General features: G+C 45.0%; 1 protein-coding gene across 6 annotated transcripts in view; it reads left to right on the forward strand.

Moving 5' to 3' along the window:
- The window catches only part of ZBTB7C (zinc finger and BTB domain containing 7C), a 288,510-nt gene that overhangs the window by 256,930 nt on the left and 13,822 nt on the right, over positions 1-17,758 (forward strand). For 5 of the 6 annotated variants that reach the window (XM_075327284.1, XM_075327271.1, XM_075327292.1 and 2 more), the window contains one exon: positions 6,304-7,473. In XM_075327284.1, the coding sequence (XP_075183399.1) occupies positions 6,320-7,473 (1,154 nt within the window). In that variant the 5' untranslated portion in view covers positions 6,304-6,319. Of the gene's footprint in view, positions 1-2,707; positions 2,765-6,303; positions 7,474-17,758 lie in introns of those variants that run through there. The other variant, XM_075327299.1, reaches the window with a different exon arrangement.

A 17,758-nucleotide genomic window follows, 5' to 3' on the forward strand; every position in this document is an offset into this window, starting at 1 on the left:
TGCTGCCCGTGTCGCACAACATCGCCCGGACCCATCACACGGGCTTCCCTGCGACGTCGCTGTGACCGGCGAACCGCCTCCTTTCTAAGGGGGCGGTTCGTTCAGCGTCACAGCGACATCACAGCAGCGTCTCTGAACCACCGCCCAATAGAAGCGGAGGGCCGGAGATGAGCGGGACGTAATTCCGCATTGTGGCCGGGAGGCAGGTAAGGGGAGGTTCCTCGTTCCTGCGGTGTCACCCGGAGCGATGTGTGCTGCCGCAGGAATGAGGAACAACTTCGTTACTGCTGCAGTAACGATATTTGAGAATGTCACCGATGAGCGATTTTTCACGTTTTTGCGACGATGAAAAATCGCTCATAGGTGTCACACGCAACGGCATCGCTAAAGCGACCGGATGTGCGTCACAAATTCCGTGACCCCAACGAGATCACTTGAGCAATGTCGTAGCGTGTAAAGCCCGCTTTAGAGGATATTCCAGTTCCTTGGCTGCAGTTAAAAAAACACAACAAAAAACACTGTTTTATTTACTCTCCTGTTACTGTCTGTTGTGCTGACATCCCATAAACAGTGCTGCAGCCAATAACTAAGCTCCGCCCAAGTAGACGGCACAAGCCACTCAGAGCCGCCAAGTTCATCGAATGACTGCAGTGCTGTCAACGTTCCAGAGATCGGGAGCAGCAATGTACCCGAGAAGGATGAAGAAGACGCCACTTTTTTGTTGTGTTTTTTTTGGAGCTTGGGACAAGAATTTTCCAAAATGTAAGCACCATTCCTGAGCCGAGGTATATAGCATGGGACCGCTAAGCTCAGTGATTGGCAGATGTGGTGATATGCTGTAAACGTGAGGCTATTGAAAAAAGCAGAGCCACTGGACCTACAGTGGATTCTGTCAGTAATACTGCTTATGAAAAGAGCATTCCAGGCGGCACTCAGGTATCAGCATTGTACAAGTCTAGGGAAGGCATTCACAGTCCAAATAACGAAGAGTAGGCCAGAACTCCAATTTCGTGCACAGGAATAGGCGTCAATAGTAACGCGTTTCGGCTTGGCACAAACCTTTCTCAAGTAAGACACAGTCTTGTTTGAGAAAGGCATGTGCCAAGTTGAAACGCGTTACTATTAACACTTATTCCTGTGCATAGAATTGATGGAATAAATACTTTATGTCTTCACGAAATTGGAGTGCCGGCCTATTCTTCGTTATTTGCAATACTGCTTATGTTATTTTAAAGCATATCCAGTTTGTGGGATTTTTTTCAATGACACCAGACAATCTCTTTAAAGGAGTTCTCCATAATGAACAATCCCTACTTGCTAGAAGGGTCCTGTGCCATGATCAGTCATAGGACCATTAGTGATCAGCTGTGATCTGGGGGGGAAAGCATTAACAGTAAGTGTTCAATTTCTCTGTAGCGCCACCCACGGGGGAAATTGAGCCCAAACTATGCCCACTCATCTCAAAGAGTTGTGTTATGCTCACGTGGCGAGCAAGGCATTAGTTGGTCCAGTAATAGTATCGCTCACTTGCCTGGAGGAGCGAACTGGAGGCTGCCGAGTATTCACTACTTCCACTGGAGGTGGCAGCAGGTACACACGCTGGTAAGCGGCCGGCAGAGGGCAGCCCCAGGGGATCTGCGGTACCTTGACAGCTGGCGCCACAGATACAGTACAGTCTCATTGAAGCGGAAACAGCAGCAGGCAGAGTCATGGATCCGTCCAGCGGGTATCGTAGTAGCCAGGCAGTGTGGATGATCGTGCAGCAGCGGCAGCTTAGGATAGCACTGAAATATAGATAAATGTAAGCAGCATCACTCAGCAAAGACAGCAAAAGTACAATAGGACCTGAGAACTAGCAACGTTAGGAACTTGCTGCCCAGGCACGTCCCTGAAGGAAAAGGTGCCTTAAATACCTGAAATCTCTCAGCTGACCTAAGAAGCACCTCCAGTCAGGGTGCACTGACCCTTTAAGAAAAAGGGCATGGTCACATGAGCCCCCTTTGGGCAGGACGAGGAAGCCTATGAGGTGTACACAGGCTCTTGGAGTCAGCAGCATGGATCGGGGACGGGGCAGGCACCGCAGGACGGCCGGGTAGGTGAGAAAAACGACATGTCCCCCGAGGATGGGGGCAGGACAGCATGGGGATGCCGGTATGGGCGTTACAAGTTGTCTATGTAATGAAGAACATGATAGGTCCTCCAGAGTGAGAGTTACTGTGTAAGGTGACTTTTATATACTTTCGATCTCTGAACTCTGTATATGATGGAATTTTTTTGTATATTTTTACAGGTTTTTTTGACAAACACTGACTCCATTGGCTTTTTCTTGCCATACTTTGACCCCCTTGCATGACTTTTGGTGGATGATTGTGTTGTCATTAGATTAATGGATGCTATGCTGCGATTGGCTGCTGTGGGCAGAAAAGATTTTCTTAAAGAGTATGGTGGTGCCCACAGTAGCCAATCATAGCATAGCTTTCATTTTGCCTCAGCAGTATAAAAAATTAAAGCTGCTCCGTGATTGGTTGTTATGTGCAGTAAAGACAGATATTTATTTAGTCACAGTTCATAACAGTGTGGTGGAGTCCATAGCAGCCAATCAGAGCACAGCTTTCATTTTACCTCAGCAATATAAGAACTGAAAGCTGCACTATGATTGGTTGCTATGGGGAGAAAAGGCAGATTTTCTTTTCGTCAGAGCTCATAAGAGTGTGGTGCTGTACTTACAATTCCTTTCAGGATTTAGTGATCGAAATAGCTACAAGTGGGTGTCATAATTCACTCGACAACGTATCCTACATTTGCTGTTGTTTTGTAGTGAAGAAACAACAAAGGAACATTAAGAACTTCATTAGAAAAGCATATTATGCGTAATTGGGTGTAAATCTAGGTGATCAGGACAAGTTGTGGGGTCCACATGTAGTGTGTTCTGCTTGTGTAGAAGAACTACGAGTGGTCTAAAGGCGTGCCTTTGATGTAGAGGGAACCGCAAAATCATAGTGATGACTGCTACTTTTGTACGTGCAACGTGGAGGGATTCAGTCTTAAAAATAAGGAGGAAATTATATACCCGGACCTCCCGTCAGTGATTCGCCCTGCGCCTCACGGTCCAGGAATACCTGTTGTGATTCAGTCACTATTTACGGATAGTATAGATGAAAAAGTAGTCAAGAAAGCCATGGACTGGTAACAGGAGGACATGTAGGATCACAAGGAGTAAACAGAGGCGATGTCAGGGTCAGAATACCAGGAGAGCACGTAATAAGTTCAGGGAGAAAACAGACGTGGTCAGATAACGGTCCAAGGTCAGAAGGCAGGAGGTCACGATAGGATCAGGGAACGGGCAGACATGAGTCAAATAACAGCCCGGGGTCAGAAAACCAAGATCAGAATACTAAACAGACACAAGCCAACAGCACAACTGCAGAATCAAGAAATACAACTAGCAAGGTTGTGGGCGAGCATGCTCAGTAAAGAAGCTTAAGCAATTACTAGAGAGGTGGAATACCTGAGTAATCAGCTCCAACTATACATGGAACCCTGCTCTGTCAATCAAGCTGCTAGCTCAGTAACTCAGGAAAGAGCCACTGAGCATCTCCAAAGGCAAGATGCTCTGCACAGAGGAATCATGCCACTGTCAGGTCTGAAGTCGCAGCAGAGCATCTTCTAGTCTGAAAGATACTCTGCAGCAGAGCATCTTCTAGTCTGAAAGAAACTCTACACAAAGAGATCGGGACACCAGTCCCTTCACTTCCGGAGAACTTTGAAGGTACACCTGTTATGATCCGGTAACCGTGGAAGATTACAAAAAACTCCGATTGGTGAAAAAACACTAAGAAACAGGAGTAGTTGTAACCTGGGCTGACCGCAATCCCCTAAATATCAGACCACACTAGAAGTAGCCGTGGAGCGTTCCTAAAAACCTAGACGCCACGTCACAGCCTGAGTAACTATCTACGCCTCACAGAATGAAATGAGGAAATCTAACTTGCCTCAGAGTAGTCCCCAAAGGAGTAGATAGGCCTCCACATATAAAGATTACGGTGATATAGAAAAACACAATACTCAGATAGGAAAAATAGATTTAGCAAAGTCGAGGCCCAACTAACTACATACAAAGCAAAGGAAAGGAAATAATTGTGGTAAGTACAAAATCCCTGTAGAAAAATATGAAACTCCTGATAGTAAAAATGGCCTTGGAGGTCATACAACCTCACCCCCTATATATCAGGTACTCCTGCAAATAATGGGAGAACAAAATACCAAGAAAAGAACACAAAATACAGAAGAGCAAATAATAAAATTAGACAGGGATAAAATCCCTTTTCCTGCAGGAGAGCAAGCACAGGGGGAACCCCCATGCTCACAACACAAGAGAAATAGAACTTCACTTGCAAGAAAACAGATACAAAGTAAAACAAGGAAACACAATACCCTAAGGTATAAACCAGGAAGCAAGGCAAAAACTGAAAACTTATCTGCAGAAGTCTTGCTCAGAAAAACAGGGAAGGACAAAGCTCCAGGCCAGGAACAGAGATTGAGAAAAACACAATTGTAACCAGGGCCCGCAGGGCACAAAGTGCTCTCCTATATAGATCAGACTGCAATAGGACTTCCCCAATTCCCCTGTCTGAGTCACAGGCTCAAATTCCACTCCACTACCATTCATGGCCACCAGAGGGAGCTTCAGAACAGCACCCACACTGACGACATTCATGACAAACACCTGATTCAGAACATGAAGAGCAGGATTCTGATGAAGACTTTCATGCTAGTCGTAACGAGCCACAGCTTTTTTTCACAGCTTGAATGAAATGAATTAGTCAGAGACTTGGGCCTTCCTAAACAGAATTTTAGGCTCTTGACTACAAGAAAAGAACCTAGCTCCTGGTATCTGTTTATCTTGGTACAGAAGCAGAGAAAAGGAATTCCTTCCATACTTTTCTCAAGACGATGCTCTAGTGTATTGCAGTTATGTTCCTGGGTTGATGGAAAAATTAACATTGAGTACAATGTGAGTGAGTGTAGACTCTTTATTGATTAATCCAAAATAAAGTCAAAAAGCCTTGCTACTGCACCATGACAGCAAGTATGCTTCAGTGCCTGTAGGGCATTCTGTGCACTGGAAGGAACGCTAGGAGAATTTAGACTTTATTTTCAAGAAACTTAACCACGAGGATCAATGATAGTCAATATATGGTGATCTGAAAGTTCTCTCTTTGTTCGTTATGCAGTAAGGTGGATACACGAAGTACCCATGCTTTTGTATGACTAGGACAGCCGGGATAGGACTCGTTACTGGGGCCAAAAAAGTTGGCCAACGAGAACATTTTTAAAATCTACACTCAAGAACATAGTTGCGGAAAGTTTAGTTGATCCCACTAAAGTTCTCCTGTCGCCACTCCACATTAAGCTTGGGCTGATTAAGCAGTTTGTGGAAGCTCTACAAAAAGAAGGAGAGACCTTTAAGTTCCTGTGTACCATGTTTCAGGGACAAAGCAAAACTGAAGGAAGGCATTTTTGTGGGTCCGGATATTCGGAATCTCATGAAGGATGACGTGTTCGAAACAAAAATTAAAGCTGTTGAGGAAAGGGCTTGGGATTCTTTTAAAGAAGCTGTGAAAAAAATTCTAGGTAACAACAAACATCGAAAAAATAAGTCCATCGTGGAGAACATGCTGAAAAGTTTTAAAGCCTTGGGTCGTCTGATGAATTTGAAGTTACATTTTTTACAATTCCATTTGGACGACTTTCCTGAAAACCTCAGTGCTGTTAGCGAAAAGCAAGGAGAAAGATTTCATCAAGATATCAAGAAGATGGAGCAACGATACCAAGGTAGATGGAACCTGAATATCGAGGACAACTGCTGAATGGTTCACAGAGAAGATCCACAGGCCTTCTCTAAGAGAAAAGGAAAAGGCACAAGAATTGATTTCCAATAAAGGCGCAGAATGAATGTTCAATAAATTTGAATGTATACTATTGTGTACATTTTTGGCTACAATAGAGATCTTTCTTGTTTATCTCGCTTGTACGTAATTTTGTGCGTGTTTTGTGCAAAATCCATATCATGTGATGGTTAAAAATGGAAGTGTTTACATATATATTATATATATGTATATATATATATATATATATATATATATATTTATATATATATAAAGGTTCAGTCATTGAATTTGAAAAAAGGTACAGAATCCCAAATTTTGTGTAATTCCATCTATATAAAATTTTTTGTGTCGTCACATTTTTGTATTACTGTCCCCTTTCTTCTATACTGATCCCAAATTCTCTTTATTGCAGGATCACTCATGAGAACATGGCAAGTGGCGACGAAGATCTGATCGGCATTCCGTTCCCAAATCACAGCAGCGACATCCTATGTGGACTCAATCAACAGCGACATGACGGCTTCCTCTGTGACGTCATCCTTATCATCCAGGACCAAGAGTACCGCACGCACAGATCCGTTCTAGCCGCCTGCAGCAAATATTTCAAGAAGCTTTTCACCACGGGATCGGTTGTTGAACAACCGTACATTTATGAGATTGACTTTGTTAAACCTGAAGCATTTTCTGCCATATTAGAATTCGCTTACACGTCTACCCTCACGATCACCACGTCCAATGTCAAACACATCCTGGACGCAGCTGAGATGTTGGAGATCCAATGTGTTATCAACGTCTGCCTGGAAATCCTGGAGGCACCAAGAGATGGGGAGGAGGAAGAAGAGGAAAAGGAAGAAGAAGATGATGAAGATGAGGATGAAGATGATTCAAAAGACTTTGTGAACCAGGAGAACCAAATGGATATTCAAGAAAGTAGCTGCAACCAAAGCCCTTCTGCATCGGATAATCCAGAAGAAGCCTACCAAGGATCTCATAAGGACTTACCCACCCAATACTCTTCCACCCATAATTCTTCTGGCCACCAAAGTGCTGTCAAGGACTTCTCCATTGAGTCTTTGTTAAGTGAAGATTCCCATCCTAAAAACATCAAGTCAGATAAAAGACCAACCATTTCTCATTTTGTCCCAGGTTTCTTTCCGCAGCTTTGGAATGGAGATCTCGCAGCCTTTTCCCAACTCCAAGAGCCGCAGGTTGATATTGGACCTCTCAATCTCGTGATCAAAGATAGAAAAATAAAGGAGGAGGAGAACGATGAGATACCGACCCTTCCTTTTCCTACTGATTTCTTCAAGGACATGATCCTGGACCATTCCTCTAAACACTTTGGTCAGATAAAGGCGGAAATGGACTACAGTGCCTACCTTAGCTTTCTCAGTGCTGCTCACCTGGGTATGTTTCCACCATGGCCTTTGGAAGAAGAGAGGAAAATAAAGCCAAAAGCTTCCCAACAATGTCCCATCTGTCATAAGGTCATCATGGGAGCCGGAAAACTTCCGAGACACATGAGGACGCACACTGGAGAGAAGCCATACATGTGTACCATCTGCGAGGTCCGATTCACCAGGTGAGAACCTGTAGAAAATACCGACTATGTTCCTTATGTACTAATATTTCATTACATTACATAAAATATATAAACCAATAATCGATTATAGAGGGCAAAATACGCAAGTAGCATTTTATAGAGACGTGAAATATTCCTTAAAACTTGTAAATATTATTTTCTATAATCTGATGGGGTATTGAGCGTGCAAATAATGAGCTCCGTACCTTTAAACAACATTCACACATCTCAAGGTCAGTTTTGAGAATTAATTCAGAAAGTTCAGCAATTCTCATGTATACAGGGCCAGCGGAATCCTATATACAGTCAATAAATATCTAGTGCCATCTAGTGGTCAAATGAGGTATTGTTTAAAAACTTTATTGTTGGGCATGTTGGTTCATTTTTTGGCCCCACTTCATCATTTATGGGTTTTTTTAACCCTTTCATGACGTTGCAATTTTCTGTTTTTGCGTTTTCCGTTTTTTTTTCCTTCCAAGAGAAAGAACTATTGTATTTTTCCGTCCCTATAACCGTATGAAGGCTTGTTTATTGCGTGATGAATTGTACTTTTGAATGACATCGTGAGATGGTTTATTCCTCACCAGGTCACAACATCATTTATTTTATCATGTGACACTGGAAAGTGGGAAAAAAAATCCAAGTGAGTTGAAATTGCCCAAAAAAAATGCAATTTCACATGTTTTTATTTGTTTGTTTTTTTTATAATTGACCATGTTCACTATACGGTATAACTGACTAGGCAATATGATTTTCCAGGTCAGTACGAGTATGCAGATACCAAACATGTATAGTTTTTTGTTTTTATTTAAGTGGTGAAAAAAAATTTGGAAATTTGTGAGAATTTTTTTTTTTAATTGCTTTTGTCGCCATCTTCCGTGTTTTCATTTTTCAAGATCTGGGGATGTGTGAGGGTTTATTTTTTGCGCCCTGAGCTGATGCTTTTACTGATACATTTTCGGGTAGCTATGATGTTTTGATCGCCTCTAATTGCAATATTGCAGCGGCCAAATATAACAGGATTCTGTTTCAATTTTTTTTTCTCGTTACGTTGTTTACCAATTGGATTAATTTATTTTATATTTTGATAGATCGGACTTTTCATGAACGCAGTGTGTATTTTTACAATTTATATTATTTTATTTTTAATGAAAGCACTTTTTATTGTATTTGGTAGTCCCGTTAGGGGACTTGAAGCTGCGGAAATCCATCTGCTTGTGCTGTACAGAGCATCAGCATCGCTCTGTACAGCAGAAATCACAGACTCTTATGAATAATAATTTTTTTACATTTTTATACTGACTAAAGCCTGCTTTACACCATACGATCCAGCATACGAAATCGTATGCGATCGTAACCGCCCCCATCGTATGTGCGGCACGTTCAATTTGTTGAATGTGCCGCACATACGAGTAACCCTCCGTCACACGTACTTACCCGTCCATACGGCCTCAACTTGGGCGGCGAACGTCCACTTCCTGGAGTGGGAGGGACGTTCGGCGTCACATCGACGTCACGCGGCAGCCGGCCAATAGAAGCGGAGGGGCGGAGATGAGCGAGACGTAAACATCCCGCCCACCTTCTTCCTTCCGCATTACCGGCGGGAGCCGCAGGACGCAGGTAAGATCTGTTCATCGTTCCTGGGGGGTCACACACTGCGGTGTGTGCTACCCCGGGTACGATGAACAACATGACGTTCAATTTTTAGGAATTGAAAGACGTGTATGCGATGAAGGTTTTACCGTTCAATCGCATTCGCACGTAGCTGTTACATGCTACAATATAACTTACGATGCCGGATGTGCGTCACTTACGACATGACCCCGCCGACACATCGTAAAATATATTGTAGCGTGTAAAGCGCCCTTAAATCCTGATAATTTTAATACTTTTTTTAGTTAGGTACCTGTCAGTGGGATTTTTTAACCCATAGACAGTATAATTATAAATTCACTTTCATGCTTAATTAATTGAATCTAATGGTTTAATGATTTAAAAGGAACTTGTCACCAGATTTGGGGCCTATAAGCTGCAGACACCACCACCGGGCTCTTATATACAGGATTCTAACATACTGCTGTGGGGTACTCGGTCCCGGGCGTGCGGTGCACAGGGGGAAACAGTCGTGTTTGTGGTCGATGCCCGGTTCCGTGACCCTGGGGGTCGGTCCGATTAAAAAAGGGGTGAAAAGTAAAAAGGGAATAAAAATAAAAGAGTTCTCAACTACGCCACTTGCGGTGTGCGGCCAGTTTATTTGGGCCGCCGCTGCAGGGTCCTGCTGGGACTGATGGAGTAGTGCAGCTTAGGCTAAGTTCACATTTCCGTTGATTTGTATCAGTCACATGCGTCGCTTGACGCATGTGACTGATGCGCTGTTCAACGCTGTACAACGGATGACAAAGAACAGAATTCTTTGTCGGATTCCGTTGTGTGCGGGGGGCGGAGTTCGGGGGCAGAGCCGAGCGGGGGGCGGGGCCAGGCGCTGAGGATGTCAGTGGAAGTGCTGCGGTCTGCATGGCTGGGGACAGGTGAGTGTATCTGTGTGTGAGTGAGTGTGTGTATGTGCATGTATGTATGTATGTATGTGTGTGTGTGCACATGCAAAGTGCGGGAGGGGGCGGAGCCGAGCAGGGGGCGGGGCCAGACGAGGGTGTCAGTGCTTGTCTGCATGGCTGGGGACAGGTGTGTGTGTGTGTGTGTGTGTGTGTGTGTGTACATACATGTGCGGAGTGCGGGAGGGGGCGGGGCCGAGCGGGGAAGTGTCGCCTCCCTGCACACGTAACCAGCCTAAATATCGGGTAACAGCAAAGCACCCGATGTTTACCTTGGTTACCCGATATTTACCTTGGTTACGGGCCTACACCGCTTAGCGCTGGCTCCTTGCACCGTAACCAGGGTAAATATCGGGTAACCAACCGAAGCTGGTGACGTGTGCAGGGAGCCAGAGAGCATGCGCAGCGAAATCCGACGGATCTCGCTGCTCAAAAAACGTTACATGCTGCGTTCCCCCCGCCCGGCGGTCAGTCGTTCCACGACTGATCAGTCGGGCGGAGGGTGCAACGCAGCATCATCAGTCACAATCCGCTGCTCATACAAGTCTATGGGAGCAGCGGAATCCGCTAAACGGATTCCGCTGTTTACAAGAGCAGCGGATTGTGACTGATAGATTTTAGCGGAAATGTGAACTTAGCCTTAGGTGTTTTTGGCCCTCCGCAAGCAGGGATAGGCGCCAGCAGTGGATGGTGAAGGGGGCAATGGTAAAGGACAGTCTGTATATGTGTGCAGAGGCGAAAAGGAAACAGTCCACACCGGTATTGCAGTTTCCACTTGCCTTTTACTTGTGGTTTGTACCTGGACCCGCTGGTGCTGGTTACAGGTGTATCCGCTCCTCTTTGTCTCTGTGCCAGCTATGACCTGGGTTAGCTGTCCTCCGTGTTCACTTGTTGTTTATGGGCTCCTGTGGCCTAGAGCTTCTTGGGAGTCCCTTCTTTTCAGTCTTGGTCCTATTGCAGGCAGCCTGGACTATTTAAGGGGTTCAATCCCCAGTCCCGTCTTCGCTGCTGATGCTTCAGACTTTTTTGGGTGGTGAGGGACCCTGGAGATTCGCCCCTCACCTGGCAGAATTAACAGTTGACCATAAACTATCCCGCTGTCCTAGGGTCTTCACCCCGCCTTGTGCTGAGTTCTGTGAGCCTTGGTTCTAGACTTCCACATGCGCCCCACGGTCCCTGGAATATTACACTTCCACAGGTAACCCAAGGTCCCTGGAGTCCTGGTTCCATACTCCTCAGTCCCTTACTCCTGTTACAGCGCTCCGGTGTTACTTCAGGTCTTTTCCTTTCTTTCTGTACTTTCTATCTCAACTCCTTTCTCTCCTCACAACTCCTCCACACTCCTCGACTTCTTCCTCCACACTCCTTCCCACCAACTCTCTAACTGACCACATACCCCGCCCCCTCGCTGGGTCTCTCCCTACAGATTGGGTGGCAACTATCCAATCAATGACCATCCCTTTTACCTGTTGCTAGGCAGTCTCCCAGTCTGGTGTTGGGGTTGTGTACGGCCTGAGGGTACTGGTGTGTTGACTGGCACGGATATTCCGGGGTTTGGGTTTCCACAGGTTACATTTTGTGGCACCTGGTACCTCAGGGGTGCTACACGAGCGTGACAGCTTCATGTATTTCTACGCAGCGCTCACGCTCGGGTCAGGAGAGCCGCTGGCCAGTCCGGGCATTTTGATCCTTTAAAAATGTCAAATTTTAGTATTCAACTTCGCAAAAATAAAATTAGACAGATTTTGTACTCCACAATGTACTGATCTGTAGATATGAGCGAACCTTTGGAAGTCCAAATCAGCAGGTGCAGCCGAACCGTATCTCCACGGGTTCGGACTTGACCCGAACCCTATTGGAAGTCACTGATTGGGCAATTTGGGTCTCCGCCTACATGCAGCCAGCCGTAAGCAGAGCACCTTCGGGGGAGGGTGTTCAGGATTTTCCCTTTTTTGTTTGTTGTACACTAAATCCGATCATGCTATTACCCCCAATGCCAGCCGTTCGGACATTGCGCACTGGGCTGAGCACCGAGCGTACCCGAGCACAGTGATGAACGCTAGAGGTTTGCATACGTAAAGCACCCAAACTCCGAACCTGAATTCTGTTTTTTTGTTTTTGTTTTTTTTTTTTAAAGTTGGCGTTTGGCTCGAAAACTGAACATTGAGTTCGCTCATCTCTACTGGTGTACAAGGATGCAACTATTTAAAAAGTCTCAAATGAGGAATTTGGCTAAAATATCAGGATTATAAACTGCATCAATAATATCAACACCCCCCCCCCACAAAAATAAAAATAGACAAAACTAATGCGGACGTCACACGATACGATTTATCGTGCAATCGTACCCGCCCCCGTCGTGCCCGTGGCACACAAAGTCATTAAACCCCCGTCACACGCACTTACCTGCTGAGCGACGTTTCTGTGGGCAGTGAACATCCACTTTCTGAAGGGGAAGGGACTTTCAGCGTCACAGCGACGTCACACAGCGGCCGGCCAATAGAAGCGGAGGGGCGGAGATGAGCAGGACGTAAACATCCCGCCCACCTCCTTTCTTCCGCATAGCCGGCGGGAGCCGCGGGACGCAGGTAAGCTGTGTTCATCGTTCTCGGGGTGTCACACGGAGCAATGTGTGCTGCCCCGGGTAAGATGAACAACCGGCGCAAAGAAAAATAAACGACTTTTTAAAAATGAGCGAGGGGTCAACGATACACGATTTGCGAACGTTCTGCGTCATTCAGAGGTGTCACACAAGAAGACGGCGTAAACGATGCCGGATGTGCGTCACGAAAACCGTGACCCCAGACGACATATCGCACGATAGATCGTCTCGTGTGACGCCCGCATAAGTTTACTTAAACAAGGTCGCAATTTAAATAATGAGTAGATGCAAACGTAAACCATTTTTGATCAGAACCATTTTAAATCCAGAAATAAATGCGCAAAGATTAAGAAGAATTGAAGCCTGTAGATAACACTGGCTCCAATTCATCATTTGCTATTTATTTTTTTTTATGTTGTTCTATTCACTGATAGTTTTTTTGCACCAAGTTCATCAAAATGGCTTATCAATTTGGCACAAAATCGGAATTTTTTTTTTTAGTTTTTCACCAATTTCTTGGCCTCCAAAAGTTGCGAATCCCTTAAAAACTCAGATGTGTAAAAAACACTTCAAATTTTAAACTCCAGACACTGCAGGCAGGGACTGGAGTAAGATGCAATGCACCCCCCCTCCAAAAAAGTAACACTTGGGAAAAGTCGTATTTCATAAATCGGTCTAAAACTTAAAAAAAAAAAAAAAGAAAAAAAAATTGACACTTGTAATGGGGCCTTTAAAGGGGTTTCCCATTGCAGAAAACCCTTATCCTCTGGCTGCAGTTTGTTTAAAAACAAACTGAGCTCTTCTCACCCTCCCCAGGTCCAGTGCTGAGTCTTTGCTGCTGCACTTGGTTTCTGAGGTTTTATAATTTTGGATATTCATGACATATCCACCTGAAATTCTGTATCTGTTTGACAGAGGACAGTCCTACCTCTGGCATCTTCACCAGAGCCGCCACCAGGGGGGGACAAACAGGACTCTAGTCTGGGGCCCCAACAGAAGTGGGGCCCCTTCACGCGTCATTTATTGGCTTGTGTGTGAGGTGTGGAGGTGGAGCAGGGATGGAGGCGGAGGTGGGGTGGAGTCTCAAGGGGGCCCCAAAATTATGCCAGTCAGGGGCCCTGAAATGCTTAGTGGCAGCCCCTTTCTCGCTGTTCACTTCTATGGCATTCTTAATTATTGCACGGACAACTTTCTATTCCTGGCAGCATAAGGTGGGACGTTTACAAGAGATGGGAGCTCATCCATCAGCCATCTAATATATAAAGTTGAGTGTATGTACAGTATGTATGTATGTATGTATGTGTGTGTGTATGTATGTGTGTGTGTGTGTGTGTGTGTGTGTGTATGTGTTTATGTCCACTAAAGGAATCCACACCGTCACATGTAGAATCACATAATTTTGCACAGACATTTCATGTCACCCAGGGAACGTCGTAGACTATGTTTTGACAGGAAAATGTAACTCCGCGCTTTACAGTTACTCTCCAAAAAACATGTCTCCAATAAAGTAAATGGAGCCTGGAACTACTGGTTTTAATAGTAGCTGTGATTGGTTGCTATAGTAACAAAAGATATTGTTATTATAAGAAGCTTATGTGTGAGGTAATATGATGTCGGTGGGGAGACGGATAGAGAGAGACAGAAAAAGACAGACAGACATAGACACAGACAGAGTAAGAGGCAGACAAGGAAAGAAACAGACAGAGACAGACAGGGGAAAGACAGAGAGATATAGACAGACGGTGAAAGAGACAGACGGTGATAGAGACAGACTGTGAAAGAGACAGACGGTGAAAGAGACAGACGGGGAAAGAGTCAGACCTGGGAAGAGTCAGACCTGGAAAGAGTCAGACCTGGAAAGAGTCAGACCTGGAAAGAGTCAGACCTAGAAAGAGTCAGACCTGGAAAGAGACAGACAGACAGGCAGACAGGGACAGAGGAGACAGACAAAGATAGATGGGGAAAGAGACAGACCTTGATAGAGACAGACTGGGAAAGAGACAGAGTAATAGAGACAGACAAGGAAAGAGACAGACAGAGACAGGCAGACAGGGAAAGAGACAGACAGGAAAAGACACAAAGAGATGGACAAAGACAGACAGGGAAAGAGACAGAAAAAAAGACAGGGAAAGAGACAGACGGGGAAAGAGACAGACCTGTTAAGAGACAGACCTGTTAAGAGTCAGACCTGGAAAGAGTCAGACCTGGAAAGAGTCAGACCTGGAAAGAGACAGACCTGGAAAGAGACAGACCTGGAAAGAGACAGACCTGGAAAGAGACAGACAGGCAGACAGGGACAGAGGAGACAAACAAAGATCGATGGGGAAAGAGACAGACCTTGATAGAGACAGACGGGGAAAGAGACAGAGTAATAGAGACAGACAAGAAAAGAGACAGACAGAGACAGGCAGACAGGGAAAGAGACAGACAGGAAAAGACACAGACAAAGAAATGGACAAAGACAGACAGGGAAAGAGACAGGAAAAGAGACGGGGAAAGAGACAGACGGGGAAAGAGACAGACGGGGAAAGAGACAGACGGGGAAAGAGACAGACAGGGAAAGAGACAGACAGGGAAAGAGACAGACCTGGAAAGAGACAGACAGACAGAGACAGACGGGGAAAGTGACATACGGGGGAAAGGGACAGACGGGGGGGAAAGGGACAGATGGGGAAAGGGACATACCTGGAAAGAGACAGACGGGGCAAGAGAGAGACAGACAGACACGGACATAGAGACAGACACAGAGATAGAGAGAGACAGACAGACACAGAGATAGAGAGATAGACGGACACAGAGACACAGAGATAGAGACAGACAGACTGATACAAAGACAGACAGAGATAAAAATAGACAGACAGAGACATAGACACAGACAGACAAGGAAAGAGACAGACAGACAGCGACACACAGACAGAGACTGGGAGAGAGACAGAGAGACAGTTACTATCCCGGGCAACGCCGGGTCCTACAGCTAGTTTTTAATAAACCCTGTGGATATAGCATAAATATCCAAAATAGGAATACCCCTTTAATAAAGTTTCCACTTTGTGTTTAAGCAAATTGACTATGAAGATTTCTGTATCTGGAGTCTGAGCACCACATACAGAAATCCCGGCACCTCCAGCCTCGGCTGCTATCACTGAGGTCTTTAATGGTTGTCAGGAATGTTCTGCCATTTAATGCACATGGGCAAATCATCAAGATCCTCTGCTGGCAGCTCCTGTGCAATTACCAACCTCATTTATAGCATATTTTCATTTTTCCATCATTTAAATATTAACAACTTGTCTTTCAATTTGTGATTTCTATAGTGCCACGACTTTTCCTTCTTGTTGCAATGTTGAGAATTGTACAGCAGTTGTAACCATTACTGGTGCCTGAAGGGTGCTGGAAGTTTCATCGGAAGACTCCAGTTTTACACGGTGGCCCAATACCTTACAGTCAGTCTCTTTGGAAGTTTCCCCCTGTGGAGTGCGGCTGTGTAAGAGTTTCCAGTTCTTCTCCAGCACTGAGGGTCGCCTCCTTTCAGGATTTGGAGGCTCCACAGTGGGTAATCTCCTGCTGATCAGTGTTACACGCTGCAATCAAAAGGTAGAAATGTTCTTTAATCTGCTCCTTGCTGGATATTTATACCAGATTCGCGTCTTATTCCGCACTGAGGAAGTCCTGTCCTGTCCCTTTTCATTATACACATGATTTACTTTTAACGGGTTGTCTCATCTTGTTAAATGGGTAAAATTCCAAATTGCTTGTAAAAATGAGAAAGGAGGGTTTGAAATGTTATAGTTATTGCTCGTTGCCTAGTTTACTAGCCACTTCTTCAGTGTATCATAGGTGGCCGATTTCCAACACAAGTAGTGCAGCGCTTACAAGCTCTTTGCTTTAGAGTTTGCAAGTGCTGCTGTGAGGCTAGCCGGATTGCTGGATCCAGCTAGCGTCAATGCCCCTGTGCTCCGGAGATGGAACAGCATTGGAAATATCCCAATTCGTGAGATTCTCAGCAGTGCACAGCCCCCTTCCCCTCAACAATTAAGACATTGGGAGGCAGAATAGTGGTGCACGAAAAACATGTTGGAGAAGTCAGAAGAGGGGAAGTCAGCCAACTTCTTATGTAGACAAATTTGCAAGGTAAGATCCAGCAATCAAGTCCATAAATTGTAAAAAATTAGAAAACTTTCATTTCATTCTTTTTAAAAAATCCATCATGTGGGGAACATAAGCAAAGAGGACCCATTTCGGACTTACGTCCTTACTCTGTCTCTGGAGACCGCTGCCAGACTGATAGCTGAGTTACTAGAAGCCGCAGGCAGCCCGAAGACATCCAGGAGACTGCAGACAAGCAGCAGAGTTCCTGGAGGGTGCTGACAGGCAGGTAGCAGAGTTACTGAAAACTGAAGACAGGTAGCAGAGTTAATAGAAGCTGCAGGCAGACCAGAGACGTACAGGGGACCACTATTCTGTCTCTTCCTAGAAGCTGTGAATCCCAAGTGCTCTAATTATCAGTCCCTTAGATAACTGTATGATTGTACTCACACTTCAAAGCATCAACAGATAGTTTTAACTTAGCCTGAAACGATGACTTGTAGAAAGACCAGGAGAAACGCTGTAGTTTTCTTCTAGAATCTTATATTAAGTACAAAGTAAAGGCAGGTGAAAAGGAATAATCTGTACAGGGTTGCAGACATGTCTCTTCAGTAATGGTTCCTCTAGACTAAACTGAAGGAGAAGGGAGGAGCATTCCATACAGAAGCCAACTAAGGGAGGAACATAGAGAAAAACTTCATACAGTCTAAATCTACCTAGTAACAATAAGGAATTTCCAGATAGGAGGAAAAATATGCAATGCAAGAAATATATACAACAGGTTGTTCCCATTCATGAGACACAACTACCACATACAGGTGGCTGTGGAACTGGAAGCCACAGACAGGCAGGAAGGCATCCCGGAGAACTCAGGCAGGTAGGTCGTTGTGGAACTTGAAGCTGTAGACTGGCTGTAGAGGTACAAGAAGCCACAGGCAACAGGAGACGTCTTGAAGACCACAAACAGGTTGCTGTACACAAACAAACGAAAAGTCATACTAAAAAGCCCTAATAAAAAGACACAGGTGTGTGAAGGAAGCCCTTA

Source organism: Anomaloglossus baeobatrachus, chromosome 1, assembly GCF_048569485.1.
Source record: "Anomaloglossus baeobatrachus isolate aAnoBae1 chromosome 1, aAnoBae1.hap1, whole genome shotgun sequence".
In the NCBI taxonomy this organism is placed as follows: Eukaryota; Metazoa; Chordata; class Amphibia; order Anura; family Aromobatidae; genus Anomaloglossus; species Anomaloglossus baeobatrachus.